General features: G+C 33.4%; 1 protein-coding gene and 1 pseudogene across 2 annotated transcripts; both read left to right on the forward strand.

Annotated features, from left to right (window-relative positions):
• The first annotated feature begins 2,089 nt into the window (after positions 1 to 2,089).
• LOC143562629 (trans-cinnamate:CoA ligase, peroxisomal-like) lies at positions 2,090 to 4,357 on the forward strand. The gene is made up of 3 exons (XM_077050379.1): positions 2,090 to 2,460; positions 2,540 to 3,482; positions 3,790 to 4,357. The coding sequence occupies exons 1-3, from the start codon at positions 2,263 to 2,265 to the stop codon at positions 4,299 to 4,301; spliced, it is 1,653 nt and encodes a 550-aa protein (XP_076906494.1). The 5' UTR covers positions 2,090 to 2,262; the 3' UTR covers positions 4,302 to 4,357.
• Positions 4,358 to 13,435: 9,078 nt separating this feature from the next.
• LOC143562630 (peroxidase 19-like) lies at positions 13,436 to 16,907 on the forward strand (annotated as a pseudogene). Its single transcript, XR_013140526.1, has 3 exons — positions 13,436 to 13,889; positions 14,239 to 14,426; positions 16,119 to 16,907. The product of XR_013140526.1 is annotated as a peroxidase 19-like (transcript).
• Positions 16,908 to 19,899: the final 2,992 nt, after the last annotated feature.

A 19,899-nucleotide genomic window follows, 5' to 3' on the forward strand; every position in this document is an offset into this window, starting at 1 on the left:
ATTGGGCTTTGAAAATCCAACCCAATTAGTAAGAGTGTAAAACTGATAAAATTATTTATCACATAATTAAAAATCATTACTTTATGGGCTTTTCTTTTACTCGTCTTTTAAGACCAAAAATTTGAAAGATATGATATGGGGCATGCATTATTATAATACATAGTGATGTGCAGATGGAGTTGAAGTTAAAATTAAATCGAAACCAAAAAAGAGGTATTGTGGGTTGTTCTCGACAGCACAAAGCAGAGAGTGAGAGAATTGAGTAGGTTGTGTTGGTTAACTACGTACTGTGTTAGTTAGCTACAAGATGTTGTAATGATGGTGATGAGTTCCATATCTTTATCTTTGACTCACCGACGCTTGTACTATACTTCAATTATTTTTGGAATTTGAATATTATATTACAAGATAGTCAAAGTGTTTGGTTTTGGATTCTGTTGTAACCGGTCGGAAAGGGGGAAAGAAGTGAACCTTTTATTCAAAAACCTTCTATATTTAGAAAAAAAAATAATGGAGTGTGAGTGCTGTAAGTTTGTATTATAATAGTACTACTACTACAGACTTCGAATGAAAAAAAAACAAAGGTTTGGTTAACCACTTAGTTTAGGGTTTATATTTTATTTCAGTTAACTTAGTTTAAGTCTATGACTTTAAGCGTTGGTAATTATTAACACTCACTCGTACGTATTTATCACTCATATTTATAGTTATGTACGTCAGTAAGGTTTTACGAGACATGGTTCTTTTAAACTAAAATGCATGGATTTGGAATGTAAATATTGTTTTAAAAAGTCCGAATATGAATTTTTATGCATGTATTATTATTATTTCATTCTTCCGTTTAATACTTTCCTAGTATTAATCGTTTTATTATCAGCACTCGTGCAAATTAAAAATCACTTAGACACTTATGATGCATGTTAGGGCTTATGTTAGACATGTGATAATTTAAAATAACCAAATTTAATCTTAAAGGTGTGTGTGTGCGCGTAAATTATACTTTTATTAATTAAAATGAAAAAAAAATGGCATGTTTGATAGAGGAGTTACACGACATTCAGGTAAAAGTAACCAAAAGTTACGATCCATGACTCATGAGATAACAAAGTAAGTTACCAGGTACTTAAGGGAGGGCATTGATAATGATACGTATATTATTAATCAAATTATAAATTTACATTATTTTCATGAACAAGTCTTAAACCACGTACGGGTTATGTCAAAATGTTAACCAATTAAATCATGTAGACATGTAGTTAAACGTGTTATGCCTATCCTTAACGACTGGGTTAGATGATTTGAACCTTAAGGCAATTCTTAATAGTATTCTTATCATCTCGTCTCGTTTAGGTACGACGCTAACGACATTAATAATAAATTTTCTTAGTTGCGTTGAAGATTTAGGTAACACCTTGCATCTGTACTTCTTAAAATAATGACGACAATGACATGCAAGAAAGTATCGTACAGTAACTATTATTATACTAATAAAACAATGACATGCAAGAAATTTACTCGTTCACAATGCTTTGATCAAGTCAAAAGTCAATTTTCGTTAGGAATGAACAAGTGTATATATAGTCACGTATCACAAAAAGTCAAAAACATCAGCAATTTGGATTTTAATAATTCCACCTTTACGTGGTTAGTCAATATTACCACTTCGAATTCCCACCATTTAAGCATATATGTCTTACTGGACATTCATAAAAAAAAAAACTTAACGGAGTTAAGTATTATCCAAATGTCAAACTGATGTTTTAGGCTTTTGATGGAAAATAAGATACAAGTCGACTGATATAAAACTTACATAGAAAAAGTGCTACAAATGGCTTGTTTTTTTTGTTAATTGAGAGAACACCCGAATTGAAGCTCCGTTTTGTCATTTGGAGCACTTTTTCGAGGTAAGTTTTACATAATCGACCCGTATTCTCTTTCTGATAAATTAAAAAACCTAAAACATTAGTTTGAAATTCATATAAAAGTTAACACAGTTAAATTTTTTATATTGGAGGTACTATGTGACAAAAATGGTTAAAAGCGGGGTCTTTCAACATAAATACTTTTTGATAGGATTAATATTGACCAAATGTATAAATATGAGATTATTAAAATATAAGTTGGCTACGTTAAATAGTCCATGCATTTGTCTATTTAAAAGCACCCTTCTTCAATATCAAACTTACACCATATTAATTTGTAGACTCAAATCACAAACACATTCTACAACCCAACTCATGTGTTTCAACGATTAAAGCATTCATGAATAGACTTGCAAAGTGTTTAGCTAACTATGCACCTCTCACACCTCTCACTTTTATCAAAAGAGCCTCAAAGGTTTACCCAAACCGCACTTCGATCATATATGACAAGGTCCAATTCAACTGGAGCCAAACATTTGAGCGATGCTGTCGTCTGGCCGACTCACTTCGCTCTCTTAATGTTGCCAAGAACGATGTTGTAAGTTTGTTACTATATAATATGCAATGAGCATTTAGTTTGTTATTACCTTTTAATATGTTAAATAAATCTGGTATAGGTATCGGTACTGGCACCAAATATACCTGCGTTATATGAGATGCACTTCGCAGTTCCTATGGCAGGCGCGGTACTTAATGCGCTGAATACGAGACTAGACGCCAAGCACATAGCGACTATACTCCGCCATTCTGAAGCTAAGGTGTTGTTTGTGGATTACGAGTATGTCCCGTTAGCATCCGAGGGACTTAGGTTGTTGGTAGCCGATAAGCCTAAAGTTGTTATGATTGATGACATTAGCAAGCCCACTGGAATCAGTGTTGGCAAGCTAGAGTACGAGCAAATGGTTCGTGAAGGTAATCCTGAGTACGAAGGCGAAGAAGTTAAAGACGAGTGGGATGCTATTGCACTAAATTACACGTCCGGAACCACATCGGATCCAAAAGGGGTGGTGTATAGCCACCGTGGGGCTTTTCTAAGCACAATAAGCTTGATCCAAGGGTGGCTAATGCCAACCGAAGCGGTGTACCTATGGTCACTACCAATGTTCCATTGCAACGGCTGGACGTTTGCATGGGGCGTGGCCGCTAGAGGTGGCACGAACGTGTGCATACGCAACACCAACGCGTATGAAATGTACACAAGTATTTCAAAACACAAGGTGAGTCACATGTGTTGCGCACCTGTTGTGTTCAACATCCTCTTAGAGGCTAAGCCTCACGAACGTCGTGAGCTAGCCTCTAAGGTAAACATCCTGACAGGCGGTGCACCACCGCCTGCGGCCCTCTTGGAGAGGATGGAAGACATTGGATTTGATATAACCCATGCGTATGGCCTCACTGAGGCTTCAGGGCCGGCCCTCATATGCGAGTGGCAAACCAAATGGAATAAGCTAGCTAGAGACCAACAAGCTAGATTGAAGGCTCGACAAGGTGTGAGTATACTCTCACTCTCTGATGTTGATGTGATGAACAAGGAAACAATGGAGAGTGTTCCGCATGACGGTAATGTTAAACTTTGAGCAAGCGAATCAAGAACACGAACACGAGATCTGATCAACACACGATCGACTCTTTTATTAAGAAAACGACAAACGAGAAAAACTTGATAATTAACTAACACATTGAACCAATGGTATATATAAACCCATGGTTCCTAATCCTATACTAAATCAAATACAGAATTTGAATCCAAAATAAATAAAATAAGACTAAGTTAATTATCTTATAATAATAAACTAATTATTATATTAAATATTCTCCAAGATATTAGGAGCTTTCAATCTGATTTGGTGTTGGACACGTTTAACAGGTAAGACGATGGGGGAGATTGTGCTCCGTGGAAGTAGCATCATGAAAGGTTACTTGAAAGACGAAAAGGAGACCGCAAACGCCTTTCATAACGGATGGTTCTTCACGGGCGATGTAGGGGTTATCCATCCGGATGGATACATCGAAATCAAAGACCGGTCGAAAGACGTGATCATATCAGGTGGTGAAAACATAAGTAGTGTGGAGCTAGAGTCTGTTCTATTCAAACATCAAGCCATACTCGAAGCCGCGGTGGTGGCGATGCCTCATCCACGATGGGGAGAGAGCCCTTGTGCTTTCATTGTGTTGAGAGACTCCAGTGACACCACTGAAGCAGAAATCTTGGAATATTGTGAGAAAAATATGCCAAAGTTTATGGTTCCAAAGAAGGTGGTGTTTGTTAAAGAGTTACCCAAAACAGGAACAGGAAAAATTCAAAAACAGGTGCTTAGAAAAATGGCAAAAACATTTCAGGACACACCATTTATCTCAGAATTGCAATGTGTTGGCTAGAGTACCAAATGTATTTTGAGATAGCACACAAACTAAGAAACATATCATATTTGATAATTATTGTTCAGTATTTCACTATTCCAATTTCAGTTTATATTGTTAATTTTCAAATATGTCATATGTACGTACGTGTTTTAAAATTTATGTAAATTGATAAACACCAAGTAAGGATATTTATAGGAGTAAACTGCGGTTTTCGTTCCTGTTGTTTGTTCAAATATGCGGTTTAATCCAATAATATTTATGAAAGTTTATGTTGGCGTTGGATGCACTTCAAAGAAAATAAAGTTCGGCTTTGTTAAATCAATAAATGAACTAAACATGTGATTAGTTGGGCCAAACTATGGTGTACTACCTGGGAAAGTAACAAAATAGAAGGCCCACGAAGCTTTGGTAGGTTGAATAAAAGGGATTGAAATCGACTTGGAGAGTTGGAGTAAGGAACATATTTTTGACGACACCAAACTTGGAGATTAACTTCGACCTTTGTTTCGTTTTGTTCGTAAGCTTTATTTATTTCATGTTTTGTTTTGTATTCGTTTTGATTAATTTAGACATAATGTCCGGTTAAATAATATAATTTTTTCACTACGATTTTATTTTCTTTGATTTTATTCGAAACTTATGTGAAACAATTATATGATTCATTGGTTGAGTAGTTTGTTTGCGTGATTCTCGATCTTAAAGCCAAGTCTATCATGGTATATATATTAGATTGTTAATAAACATGATCAATTTATTAATTATTCTAATAAAGTTCTTCAAGTTGTAAACCTTAAATCAATTTTTAGTATTTGATAAAAGGAACAAATAACGGTTTGTGTTTGTCTCTGAGATTGAACTCGTTATAGAATCATACAATCTAATTAAGCATGATGATTCACTAAATGAAAAGAGATATTTCTAAATACAAGACCTTCAATGGTAGCCAAGGATACCTATCTACTTTCCATACCATAACTTTCTTTGGTATCCAATTATATCACACTTCATAACAAATGGGCATTTGGGCCAAAAGCATAAATACCGCCTTCTCTATAGATCGGCAGGACAACTTTTCCCCACAAGACATCCTGTTCGGTTTTACACTGCCACAACCATTTTGAGCAACTCATCCGCAAAATTAACCTCGAGGCTTTCAATCTCGAACACACTAAATATAAAGAATGATAGACTGATATGATAGTAAACTCATAGTAAATAATAATAATAATAATAATGAATTTTTGCACATGCACAACATATATTTAGAAAATGTAGTAATTATATATTATACGGCCAGAGAAGAGTGAGCTTCAATCTGAACCATAGAAAATACATTATTTAATTCTGACGATTGATATTAATATGCAGTTGCAGGCAGTTTATTCTCCATCCATCCCCGTGATTCAAGCATCTCTCTCCTCCTCACCCATAAAACTTCCCCAATCAATCAGTTTTTCCAACACAGGAATCATTTGTCGGGTGGTTTTTTCCTTTTCAGTCAATTATTTTTCCATCGACGGTGCTGCTGTTACTTGAGGTTCCTGCTCTGGTTACGGGAAAGAATGAGAAAGATGAGGTTTGGTTTTTAAACTAATATATTATGTACTGCACACCAAATGTTACTTTGATAAAGCGTCTATCGGAGAACTTTATGTTTCTGACTGTTATTTAATTCTGTGTTAGCAGAGAATTCACCATCAGATTGCTCGAATGAACGACTTGCTGCTTGCTCCCCCCATCATGGAGTCTATATGATATCCAAGGCTACATCCACTTAGTCAAGTTAGTGTAATCTACAAAGGGTTGCTGATGGTATATACATATTCTATATTCTAGTGTAAACATTAAATGTTTGTTTACTTTTGCTTCCACTATGTTAAACGGGTAAAAAAGATTGTGTTAAAACAACCGGTTTGTTGGTCGGCCAAGTTCTTAGCTAATACTTAATAGTAATAAATAATACAAAGTATGTAAAAAAAACGTGTTACGTGTGATAATGGATAATATTGTTGAGAATATTAGAGAATTTGGTTGGGTCTAAACGGGCTAGCTCGGGTTTACTATTTACGCTAGCTTGATTTCACCATTAGTTATTTCGAGTTTTGATTGTTACAAGTGTGTTTGTTAATGTTCGATTTTACCCGTTCACTGCAGGTCTCTACTAAGGTTAAGGCAGTGCATCGAAGTCAGTGATTTTGGTTCTTGAAGATTAAGGTGCGATTTTGTTCCCACGTAATTATAGAAAAGTGTATATATTTTACCAGTCTCAAATGATTTATCTTACAATTTTAGATTAGCCAAAAGTGTTCTTAGGTTGTCAAAGAAGGAAATCAGGAAGGAGAAGGTTATAGCAGATTGAAAACTCTTTAGAACCAGCTATTATCGATCAAATAGGCATGAAATATAATTATACAGGTTATTTTTTCAAAATTCAAGTTTCACCAATCTCCTTTATTCATCTCAAATCTAATCATTTTTGAACTTCTTCTTCAATTGCAGTTATGGCATCTGAGATGGCCGTTTGATAAGGATTAAAAACCAACTTGGTGGTTTCATAATAGTAGGTTCAAAACCCATGTAACTACCCATTATGATTTTATGGTGAGTTTTCAATCTGAATTTCTTAACCCCAATTCGTATTACTTTTGTCTTCATCTAATCGCATAACCATTATGATGTTACACTTTGATAAATTTTCTGATTTGCATATATTATTTAGGATTTCAAGTGCGGATTTGTATCTGGATGATGACAATGGGGCTGCATAAGATACATAATCCTGCTGCAAGTTAAAAGGCAACCCGTTTAACAATCGAAATCAACTTATTATTAACAATCAATTCAATTAGTTATTTTGTTGAATTTGATTGAGCATGAGTTTTGGTTGTAACAGTTGCTGATTATTATTATTATTATTATTTTGGAAAATACAGGAATTTGCAGCATGACTTTTGCGTTAGCAAGACACGGGCCCGTGGGAGATAACACACATGTTCGACTCGGGTAGTCAGCACCAACGATTAGGTTCTCTCATATATGTAGCAACAGGTAAAATGCAATGGTTTATAACTTTTTTGGTCAAATGACAACTTTTCAACTAATGTGTTTCAATTTTCATTGTGTTTTTTAATAAATATTGATTTTAATAGCAACTTAAGTTTATTTTGTTTTTCTGTTTCAGTCACTACTATTAAATTGGTATTGTGTGTTTAATTGGGGCGTGTACCAACACAACGTAAGTTTGGAAAAACGGGCGGGTCGGGTTGGGTGATGGGTCAAAACAGGGTCGGGTCAGACCGGGTTTGGTTAAGCGAGTTCGAGTGAAAATGAGCTTAAGTCAAAACGGGCCACTTTTAAAAAAAATCAATTTAGTTCATGTCAAGCCGAACCATTAAATTTTATTTTTTTGGTTCGGGTGCAACCTACTTAGTTTACTATTCAAGTAAAACGGCTTCTCTCTATTATGGACATTATTTTTATCGTGTTATTATCTATAAATTCCGACTATTATGTAATATTGTAATGTATTGTTCTCTGTTATTATTATGTTACATTATACACCTTTTAGTTGCACGCAAAGAGAAGTCGGCGCTTAAAGCTGTGATAAAATGCATCGAAGAATACAAACTTAAAGCGGAGTTCCAAACCGAGAATCTAAAGAAGGTCAATATTTCATGTATGACTGCAAAGGGTATTTTGGTCTAAAGTTGAAAAATGGGAAGACGAAGCGAGTAGACTGCAAAGGGTATTTCATGTTTTAACTTTCATTTTATCAGTGTCACGTTATCTTTTATGCTACAGTACAGAACGAGTTGAAAAATGGGAAGACGAAGCGAGTAGATCATAATATGGGCTAAAGTTTGACTTCAGGTCAGTAGGGGCCAGTTTTGGAATACACTGTTTCGGTTAATTTGGATCAGACTGCGAGTCAAGTTTCCTTTTGATAAAGGTCAATATTTCATGTATGACTGCAAAGGGTATTTTGGTCACAGTGCAGATTTCAAATAAGCTTCTGGTAGGAAGATACAATTTATGTTTGTATTTGACAAACATGGAAGGTGTGTTAATGACCCCCGTTTGATGGAACTCAAAATTTTAAAGGTTCAAACCCGAGGATGCAAACAAAAAACAAGACTTGCATGCACATAGATATCTTGTGACCAACTACTTATGTAACCTAAATATAAAATTTTGTAGCTTTTGGCACACTTATGTTTAATGCTTAAATCATAGTATTTCTGTTCTTTTGTATTAAGTTGCAACACTTTTGTATGTGAAATTCAAATATTGTTCTGTAGTTAATTTTATGTTTGTTAATATTTGATTGTCTAATAATTTAAAGGTGAACATTTTGGAAGTTTTAATTATATTAGTTTAGAAAACCTGGACTAAGATGATGAGTATAAACCAGTGTAAATTGTAATAATTCAAATAATGTAAAAATAAGTTTGAATTATTATATAGCCCAATCTAAATATTTTACATATACCCATGATCTCCCACAAAACAAGGGAACATATAGTATTGGTAGGTAACCAAACCGTCACATTTGTTACTAAATTAATTAATGTAATCACATTTCTAAGTTGATATTCTCGTCCACCGGACGGTCACGTGTTTTCCAATTCTCTTCAAAATATTTACAACATTCCCTCCTCAACTTTAATAAACTTTTATAAATATAAAGAATAGTTATAAATTTGGTCCTTCATCTTATAACCATCTATTTTTTATAATTTCATTTTTAACCCAAATACCCCCACAATTTTTAAACGGTCATAACTTTTTCGTACGTTAATATTTTTTTAAAAAAATTGCACCATAAAAACGAGCATTTAATTCTCTTTAATTTGAGTATGATATTGTCATAGTTTCTTTTCAGTTAAAAAAATAAAATTTTACGTATGGACATTTGTCGTCCGATTTTGATAGTTAAACTATGAGTCAAGCCAACGGTTTTTTTGTCACCGAAAACTGAAACCAGACCGTTGAAAATTGAAAACCAACAAAACCAAACCATTAACAACGGTTAGGTTCCGTTTTCATTTGTACTTCGATATTAAATTGAGTTTAAAATAAGAGCTATAAATCTACTTATAACAATAAATGGTTTCACGGTTAAAAAACAAAACAACAAGCACCTATAAATCTACGTGATTATCAAGGTCAGTGTTTCCCGCTGCATCTCGCGGACACCCATCTAGTTATTTATGTACGTATTTGAGTTTTGATTCTTTTATAGCGGTTAACGTATGGAATTTTCTAAACTTTTAGTATGTTGTTATAATGTGTATCGATTTTATATATTTCCAGAAAGATATAAAGATTTTAATCAAATTTAAAATCAAATCCCATTCTCAAAAATAAAGGGTATGTTTGGCAAGGAGCTTTTAGGTGCTTTTAAGAGTTTCAAGCTTTAAGCTTTTAAGAAAAAACTCATATTTAATAAAAAGCTTTGTTTGGTTGGAGTAGCTTCAAGCTTTTAGATTGGTAGAAAAAGCTCCTTGTTTGAACGCTTGTATTGGTAGCGTTTGATAAAAAGCTAGCTACAAGCTTTTACATTTGAATTTACAAGTTTGACCCTTGAACTTATATCAACTTTTGTTAATTTATATACTAGTAACACATTCAACCCTTATTCAAAATTAACTACCCCACGACTTTTTTAGGAGCCATAACTTTTTCACACGTTAATAATTTTTTAAACAAATTACATCATAAAAACGAGCATTTTATTCTCTTTAATTTGAGTATGATATTGTTATATTTCTTTAACTTTAAAAAAATTAACATACTACTTGATTATCGGTTAGAATCGGTAAAAAATCGAGTTAGGTAAGCTAGAGTCATGTGTAAGACCAAATTAGGAGTCGAGTCGGATGAACTTGAGTCATGTGTAAGACCAAATTAGGGTCAGAACGCGTCGATACAAAAAGGGGTAAATTAGTTCGATTCACGTCGGTATGCTTTTGAGTCGAAAGGGGTCAGGTCAGAACATGTTTCAGCTAGTTTTGTTAAAAACTTCTTCTACTCTGCCAAACACCTAAATGTTTAAAAAGCTACAGCTAACAGCTATCAGCTTCCAGCCTCCAGCTTTCAGCTTCTAGCATTCAGCTTCCAGCTAACAGCTACCAGCTAGTTTTGCCAAACATACCCAAAGACTAACTTGCTGGCTTATTTCTTTTTCTTCATACAATTTTTTTAAAAAAATTTTAGTATGTCATAACGATGTGTTTATTTTTAACAATGTACGCCGTTAAAAAGGATGCGTATTCACAATAAAGTAGATAAGTTTCGTTAGAAGCGAAGTTGTATTCGCAATAAAGTATCATTTTTTATCGTAAGCTATAGTGATTGTTGGCAACGCATTGATATCATAATAAGCCAAGCCGATACTAACCAAGTTCTTTGATATTTAGATAACCTTTTTTCTGTTGTGTCGAAGTGATAGCCATTATGATGTGCTTGTATCCGTGTTTTAAAATTTCGAGTCAGGTGCCGAGTTCCCTGCGCAACGCGCGTGGGTTACATACTAGTAATAATTATTAAAAACAATACAAGAAAAAGTGAATAGGAAAGAAAATGAAAAAAAAACAAATTAACAAGAAAAACATTTAACTTTTGGTTTTGCGGGTTGGGTTCTTCAGACTTCATAGTTTTAAAACTAGACAAAAACCAAACTTATAGCTCTCACGGTTTTTTCCTGTTCAGGTTATTCGGGTTCGAGTTGTGTTAATCGGGTTTCTAGCATTCAAAAAACAAAAATAACATTTAGAAAATGCTAAAATTAAAGCAAGATATGCATATTCATATTCACATATAACCTAAATAACCAAATACTAAGTCAACATAATTGAATAAAAAAAATCCGAAAAGAAAATGAACGTCTTTAATCTGCATGTCTGACCCTTTATTTCCTCCTCAATTTCCAACGCTATGTTAGAATAAAAATCAACTAAAATAAGTATTAGAACTGTTAAATATCGCATGAACAAACATTAAAAAAACATAAATAGACACCTTCATCAATTTTAATATTCTTCATTGCAGAGTTTTAGTGATACTACCTAATAATAATATTAAGTGTTGTTTAAATGGAGAAAACAATATCAGTTTCAAAACAAAATGTTTAATTTATTTTTTCTAGTTGATTTGAGTCTCAAAAATCAGACCTACGAACAAACCCGAATTACTATGAAAGGGTTTGGGTCATTGTTTGTTCAGGTTTGGTTCTCAGCGTTCATGTTAGGGTTGAGGTTCATGTTTTCTCGGGTGAGTTAGGTTTCAGTTAAAATTGATACCCCTACTACGAAGTTCATTTGATATGACAAAGTCTTAGCAACAACAACTCATCGCGGGGGTTATGGAGATTAAATGTCGCCGCGATGGAGGTCGTCTCCAAAGTGTAGTCGCCAAAGGTTGAAATTATCATCGATATAGGTTTTGGTCTATGGGGGAGGACTTGTCATCACCTTTGGATCCGTCCCTAACAATTTTTGTTAAATAAAAATTTTAAATAGTTAATGAAACTGAAATTAATCTTTACCGACTATAGGGTATGTTTATTCAAAAAAAAACATAATCTTTAAGGAGGGCATGTCGTAACTATAAGACATTCAAAAAAAATTTTAAGAAAAAAAATTCCAACCTCATGCTAATTAAGTGAGAAGAAAAATGAAAACAAATTAACCTATAGTAACTAGATTCGTCGGTATATGCTCTTTAACTAGTGTTTACCCAACATGTTGTGTCTGATAAGTCTGATCATTTTATGTATTCATTATGTTGTGATGGTGCACTAATGTGGGTTCAGCTAGCATGGCTTAAGTTCGTTAAAATATGGATACTAAATTAAAAAAATTAACATGTCAACACAGGAAACAATAACGACACTTGTAAAAATTAACATCTTAAAAAGGTCGTAACGTTAATGACACTAATTTTGTCACACGCATTGCATGGAGAGTTTGGTGGGCATTGTAGCGGGGAGTCAAAACGGATTTGGTTAGTTTTAGCTACGTTTGTTGCATTTTGGAACTAAACCTAATATTGTTGTGCCTCTTATAAAATCAAACTACTGGATCCGCTACTATGCTAAGATCAGTGTATGGTATAATTGGTATTGTATTTTATTAACCGGCCCAACCCGACCAAACTTGTATTAACCCAAGAATTATGGAGTGGGCTAAGATCATTGTGGGTTTAACGCCGGTTTTTCAAATATTTATGCTCCGCAACGAGTTGCTTAACACTTTCACACTTATTTTGGTGAGTACTAATGAAAAGCTTTGCCGAAAGAAAAAGGACTTGAGAACATGTGTGGGCCCTGGATTTACTAAAAAGTATTGTTAAAACCTTACGTTAAACCTTTAAACATGGTTAAAGTTTGCTAATTAAATAGAACATGTGTTTACCATTAGTTATATTTAACAGCTTTCATTTCTTTTAGACAATTTAAATTTGAAAAATTGCATTAATTGAGAAACTGATACGAAGAATTTAATGAAGTCAGTGACTTTCACGGGTTAGGAATTCTGTTTCTTATTAAAGAATAGTGCCATAAATATTATATTATTTTTGTTTTTTTTAACTATTTTGAGCAATAGAATAACACATTTTTTCTTTCTCTTTTGTCTCCTGTCTTTATTTTTTATATCGTATTACATTCATAAATGTCTCTTTTAAACCACACTTGAACCCATAACATCTGAGGTGTTGACACCAAAATTCCATATATCTGATGTTTCAAAAACCGATTTACACCGGCTAGTAATACCAGTTAAGTAGGATGTCGTGCAAGTGGTCAGTATGTTTTAATCCGGTAAATTGGTGAACAGTTTGTAATTTCAACCGCAGGTATTACCGGTAATACAAGTTTATCTCGTCAGACTGAGTTAAACCCAAGGTAAACTTCCCTATACCATTGAATCATGTACTTTTCAAATGTTTTTTGAGTTGAAATTGTATCTTTAAGGAATGACATGTTAACCTAGTTAGACCGCGCAGTACAACCGGTTATACCATTTCTGAATCTAATCCTTTAAGGTTAAAAAACCGGTTTTTAAAACAATATATTCTCTAAACTTGTAGTTAAACACAATTTTTAGGAAAAACAAATATACTAAATGCTCTTACTTAAGCTTTACTCAAATAAATATTCTATTATAAGTTAAGATAGATACATATCGAAACTACAAATATAGCTTGTACCACTTCTTTATATTTAGCAAAAAAATAAAAATAAAAATATTATTACCTTTACAAGTGTAATAGAAAATATCATATGTATTTATATTACAATGTCCCCTTCAAGTCACAAATGAATGAAGAGACACATGCACCATTCACCATGTCTCCATCATCCTCAATACTCATACTCTTACTCTTGTTCTCCACCACATTAATAACAACGGCCTCTTTAACATTATCATCATCATCTATAAACACCTCCCTGGTTCACCACCGCTTCCTCACCGTCGATTACTACGCCAAGACATGCCCGCAACTCAGATTGTCGCCTTTGTCACCTCCCAAAACTTTAAAGTATCTCCAGCCACCGCTCCACCCACCATTCGCCTCTTCTTCCACGACTGCTTTGTCCAGGTTATTCATTTACATTTGGCTAGTGACGGTCTACATGTTAGTGTATTACTATAATAATGTGTCATCGCTAGCTTTGAAAGGGGCGGGCCCCAACTCGATCACCTCAGTAGTCCTGAATTTTTTTAATCTATATACAAAAAAGATCTCTTAATTACTTAATTCATTTAAGCTCATTCTTATAAAAAAAGAAATTTATAACAGAAATTATAACTAATAAGCTGATTTAAAATTTTAACTGTTTAAACTCAATGGCATAACTTTTTTTTTTTACTAAATGCCAAACTTTTTATGGCCTTCTGCCCAAAAAGTTTTAACGATTCTTGGGAACGGCTGTGATAATATGATATAGGGGTGTGACGGGTCGATTTTGATATCAACCAAGCCGCGAATTAAGGAGTTGCCGGAGAAGGAGTCGGAGGATAACAAGGAAATTCGGGCGGACGCATATGACGTCATCGAGAAGGCGAAAGCACTGGTAGGGGTGTTGTATCTTGTGCAGATATACTTGCAATTGCAGCTAGAGATTATGTTCATTTGGTAAGTTTTAAAGTATTAATATTTTACTTTAGTTGGTCACTAGTTGGTCTTGTTTTGTGAATTTGGTGATTAATGAATCATTTTGTTGCTAACTAAACTTTAATTATTTAAATAGCTATCATATGGCGTTAACATTATCTAATAAGTTTTGTACAAGATTAGTTATAGAAATTTAAAAGTTACAAGTTTTCTTTCTTTTTGTCTTTTAACTGATAACCTACACGTATATTATTATATCAATAAACCTTGTACTTTTTAACTACTCGATAGAAACGAATGGTTTTATAAAACAAAAAAATAATAATAAGAAAAAAAAATTAAGGAGTTTAATTAATCGGATTAGTTTGGTTTGTCAAGTTACAATCAAATAACATACAAAACAGCCTATTAATATTCCCTGCACATGTGCTCAAAATCACATGATCCATCCATCCATCCAAAGTTGTTTTGTTTTGTTTTATACTTTTACAATAATATTTACCTACATTTTTTGGAAAGCAACCAATTTTAGTATTTATAGTGTTCTTGGGTTGGAGATTGGGTTTATTGATACCATTTGCTACGTACACCGCCGACCCGCCATCATGGTTCGGGTAAGGGTTTCAAGTTGGAATTTCTAGTGCGTGAAGCCGAGGAAGTTGGAGTGGATTAGATCGTTGGTATTGGTTATTACATCATCTGAGCTGGAAAAATAAATATTTTTAAACCTTGTAAATAAGATAAATAAATGAACAAATTTATGTATTTTTATTTATTTATAAAAATGGAAAAGTTATAGTTCACCCATGATTCTCTATAAACTCCTTTCAAAATCTTCAAAATCATATAGCATGCCAAACTTGAAATATAAACTTATGCTTAATTATAAAGAATTTCAAAACTAAATTGACAAGGTTTGGATGTATTATATGCTAAAACTGTTGTATTTATTATTTATTTGTTTTATAGATTTTCATCTATTAATTTGTTAAAAAAACTTGAAAAAATTATTTAAAATATATGCTTTATTAACATATGTGATTGTTGTTAACTATTTGATCAACTTATTTTATGATGGATGTGTTGACCGATCTTTTGCCTCTTAGATTAGGTTAGGAAGTTGGTAAAACATCTTGTGATTCAGGAAGATGATGCCAAGTCTTAAAAGAATCTTCCCGTGCCAATTATTGGTTGTGAAGGGATAAATTATGTGCCTTTAATGATTGGCATAATCTATTTGTCCCCAAATGTGTTTTACATGCCCTTAATCATTAATCATTATAATTTATAAGAGCATCCCCAATGGTACTCCTATGATGCCGTTTGGATTTAGAAAATGGAAGTTACAAACCACTTATCTCATTGAAGTGGTATCATCTTACACTATTGGTTTGTGAGCAATAACACAGACAAACAGTTGAGGGCAGACCTCACTCACATTGATATAGATTACATAAAGAGAATAGTAGGTGATGAGTGACGGTTTGAACTAAATGCACAACTATAAACTAATGTCTAACTTGGTATTTTTCAAACCAACTCTATATATGATTCTACAACTTCTCCTTTTTCAAGTTTGTTTAACTTGAGTAACATCAGGGATTTTAGCCAAGTGAAATCTAATATAGGCTAACACTAGATATATGTCGGTTGTCTTTGTTTTGGTTACCATAGGTTAACTAACGGACTTCGATATATAATTTCTTAAAACAGGCTGGAGGTCCATATTATCCGGTAAAGAAAGGAAGGTGGGATGGAAAGCAAAAACCAATGGCAAGTTTGGTGTACCCAAACATCCCTCATGCCAATTCCACCATCGACGACCTCCTTAAGCTTTTCTCATCGAAAGGTCTAACACTTAATGATCTGGTAGTCCTATCAGGAGCCCATTCCATCGGCTTTGTGCACTGTAAACACTTTTTGAACCGACTTTACAATTTTCAAGGGACAAAGAAGCCAGATCCAGACATGGATCCAAGGCTCCTTAAATCCCTTCGAATGTCATGCCCTCAATATGGTGGAGGCATTAGAGTTGTGGCACCTTTTGATTCCACAACTCCTTTTGCATTTGATAATGCATATTATCAAAATATACAGGCGAAACTGGGATTGTTGGCAACCGATAAAGCATTATTTTTGGACCCTAGAACGAAGCCGTTGGTCCTAGCATTGGCCAACGACAAAAAGAAGTTTTTTCAAGATTTTGCGTTGGCAATGGAGAGACTGGGAAATGTTGGTGTGAAAAGAGGAAAGAAGCATGGTGAAATACGAAGAGTGTGCAGTATGCATCTATAATTATTCTTGAAGTAATTCTTTTATTAACTTTTTATGGTGTGATTTTGAAATTTTTTAGTACACATAAAAGTGAGTTTAATTGTTATTGTTTGATTAAACTCAATTTGATAATAATTATGTTTCTTTAAAGTATACAAGTATTCAAAACAATTACTTTAATTCAATCTAGAATTATTGCCTCTTGCATATTAACAGATACTCAAATGTTGAAGGAGCTAAAGCAAACCTGTAAACATGAGCGCGAGCTCAAAGAAACCGGTTTGGATTAAGGTTTATCGGTTTTCTAGTGATAAACCCTATTTAAGTTTTCTTGTCCACCAAAGTGCATTAGGCCCAATTTGTCAGTATAATAGGTGCTCGTGGTCCTCTCTTTAGAGGCCCAAGGTTCAAATCTCGCAATAGTCGGGTTAGGAGAATTTACAAACATAATGTTAGTTGTTCAAAGATAAATGTTTTCTTGTCCGGTTGATTTTGTCATACCAACCAACTTCCAGCAAAAAAGAAAAGAATAACAAAATCCAAGCTACAATTTCCAAAATTTAATTAATTCATAGGGGTGCTTCTCAAATTGATTATTTTTTTATCTTCAGAAAAATGGAACTACTTGAACTTGATTGATTTAATATCTTCAAGATGTATTTAGCATTTAAACTCTTTTGTACCTTTAAGGAACCAACTCAATAAGTCAATAACACATGAAAACTCAATAATACTATAGCGTACCAAACATCTTACACATGACATCAATGGCAAAATAAATTGTGATCACCAAACTTTGTACCACAATCATTTACTCTGTGACATAAGTGTCGTTCAACACTTCCACGACAGCACAACTGCCACTCAGTACTAAGCAATGCCATAACTACTCAACACTGAATAGTAAATGAAACATACTAATATAAATTTTAGTAATACAAATCAAACATCAGATGAATTTTTAAATCGAAACAAATGTAAGAGTAAAGAAGCCACAACTGAATCACAGGTCCAAATTAATATCAATTCTCAGTCCTTTCTACTTCTATCGCATTCTTTGTATTGTTGCATTTGATACAACCCATTCATAGACAGATTAGTCATCCAGTAATGGTATTTCGCTTAAGAAACCATTAGACTTTTTTGTTTTACATAAGAAAGCAACTTAACCTAATATTGGGGTGACATTCGTCAATTTCGGGTCTCGTTTGTATTCGTTTTTGTATTCGTTTATCATGTAAACCGACCCATTTTGTAAACCAAAGCTTATGATATAATCAAAATGATGGATTTTATGTTACAATATTGTTTTACACTTGTTGGGTCTTGAAAACATTCTTTTTGGTCCTTAAAACTCCTTAAAATGACTTAAACCAAACTTTGAGGACTATTATTGCCATTTACCAAAAACTTGTTTGACCATTTCAACCATCACATGCATCTTTACCCTATTTGTATGAACCATACTCTTACCATTATAAAAGCAAGACTCCATACACCATTTTGGTTGTTCATCTTCTCCAAAATCTCTCTCAAATCCAAATATTCATCTTCAACATTTTGTTATTTTGATTTCTTAAGGTCAACTAACTATAGTCTTTCATTTTAACTTGTTCATCTAATATTACTAACACTTGAATATGGTGGTACAACATATATATATGATACACACCCCTTGTTTCCTTTATTTGTTACTTCACCGACTCCGGTTGGTTAAGTTTCGAATGTCATAAGGCAAGGCTTCATGGAGGACTTCGTGTTCTTAATATATATATACACACACATAACTTATTATACATATCACTTATGACTAACTTCTAACCCTTTTAGTTTGTTCATCTTATTTACAAGTTCCATGGTGTGGGTTTGTATAAGACTAACCTCGGTTTAACCGAAACTAGTCCAAACCGGAAACCGAACTTTTGTTTACTAGTGTTGTTAAAATAGTTGTTTAAACATGTTTATTGCTAGATTTGAGTTTCAAAAATCATTTTTACAAGTTCTTTGATATTAAGCATATGGAATCCATCTATGAACTCGTTGGGAGATGGAAACCGAACTAAACCGAAACTTTTGCTTAAAAGACTTGTAGTTAACTTTTTAGTTGTAAAATTTAGGTTTTCTTCATTTATAAACCAATATACAAGTTCTATGATATTTGGGCATGTAAAACCATCTATGAACTATTTGTGAGATGGAGACCGAACCAAACCGAACTATACCGACTTTTACTCGCTTAAGACACACAAGTGTGTTTTTAGCTATGAAGACTTGTATATTTCTTTAAAAATAGTTTACAAACTGATTTTAATTATTTTCTTAAGTACTTGGAATTGTTGGATCCAACTTGATCTCATCACATAGTTTAGACCGACAAAACCGAACACTCGCTTAACGTGCGTTGTTAGTTCTAAACAATAGATCTACATACTTGGTTAAGTGTTAGTATATTTTAATGAGTTATCTCATAACAATTAATATGTTGGAAAGTTGACTTTGGGTTTGACCATTTGTCAAGACCCGAATCGACAACCCGAACACTCGTTAAAAACCCGTTTTAGTATCTTTGTCCCAAATGAACTTGCATTTTAGCATTTTTCCCACCTTATTACTTAACATTGGTTAAGTAAATATTAAGGTTAGATACTTTAACCCGGTTTCGAGCAAACTTACATTTTTAAAGGATTGTTATTATAAATTCTTAAATAGTTACATTTTAAACCTTGAACTTTAATTGTTTACTTTTTGCAACAATTATTTTATTTAAAGATCTTCAAGACAACCATTCTAAATCCAAGATTTTATTGTCATTTAGGCCTTGCTCGTTAAACTTCATCCATCCGGTTATTCATCTTTTACCGATCAAGTTTTATACTTGAACGTGAGTAACTTCATACCCCGTTTTTTATCTTTTGTTTTGGGGTGACATTTCATACTTATTCAAATCAAATGCTTTATACTTGAGCCTTAAACCACAAACATTGTTGTATACTTTACTTGAATAATTGCTCGATTTGGTGTTCTATGCTTATATGCCTATGTGTTTATCGCTTTCGGTTGGTGGAATCTATAAATCCTAGACTACTTGGCATCCCCTTGTAGCATGGTGTCGTTAACGTAATGCAATTGACGATATTCTATTAAATCCTAGACTACTTGGCAATCCCTTGTAGCTAGGTGGCGCTAACGTAATTCTATTAGTGATTGTCAATTTATCCAA

Source organism: Bidens hawaiensis, unplaced genomic scaffold (assembly GCF_021521415.1).
Source record: "Bidens hawaiensis isolate Kalapana, Puna unplaced genomic scaffold, B.hawaiensis_p1.1 tig00021044_1, whole genome shotgun sequence".
Taxonomy (NCBI): domain Eukaryota; kingdom Viridiplantae; phylum Streptophyta; class Magnoliopsida; order Asterales; family Asteraceae; genus Bidens; species Bidens hawaiensis.

Bases quoted from the DNA above. Each gene is read 5' to 3' on its own strand.
- LOC143562629 (XM_077050379.1), top strand. From the start codon at position 2,263: ATGAATAGACTTGCAAAGTGTTTAGCTAACTATGCACCTCTCACACCT. The intron at 2,461-2,539 runs GTAAGTTTGTTA...AATCTGGTATAG, and splicing joins ATGTTGCCAAGAACGATGTT to GTATCGGTACTGGCACCAAA. The intron at 3,483-3,789 runs GTAATGTTAAAC...CACGTTTAACAG, and splicing joins GGAGAGTGTTCCGCATGACG to GTAAGACGATGGGGGAGATT.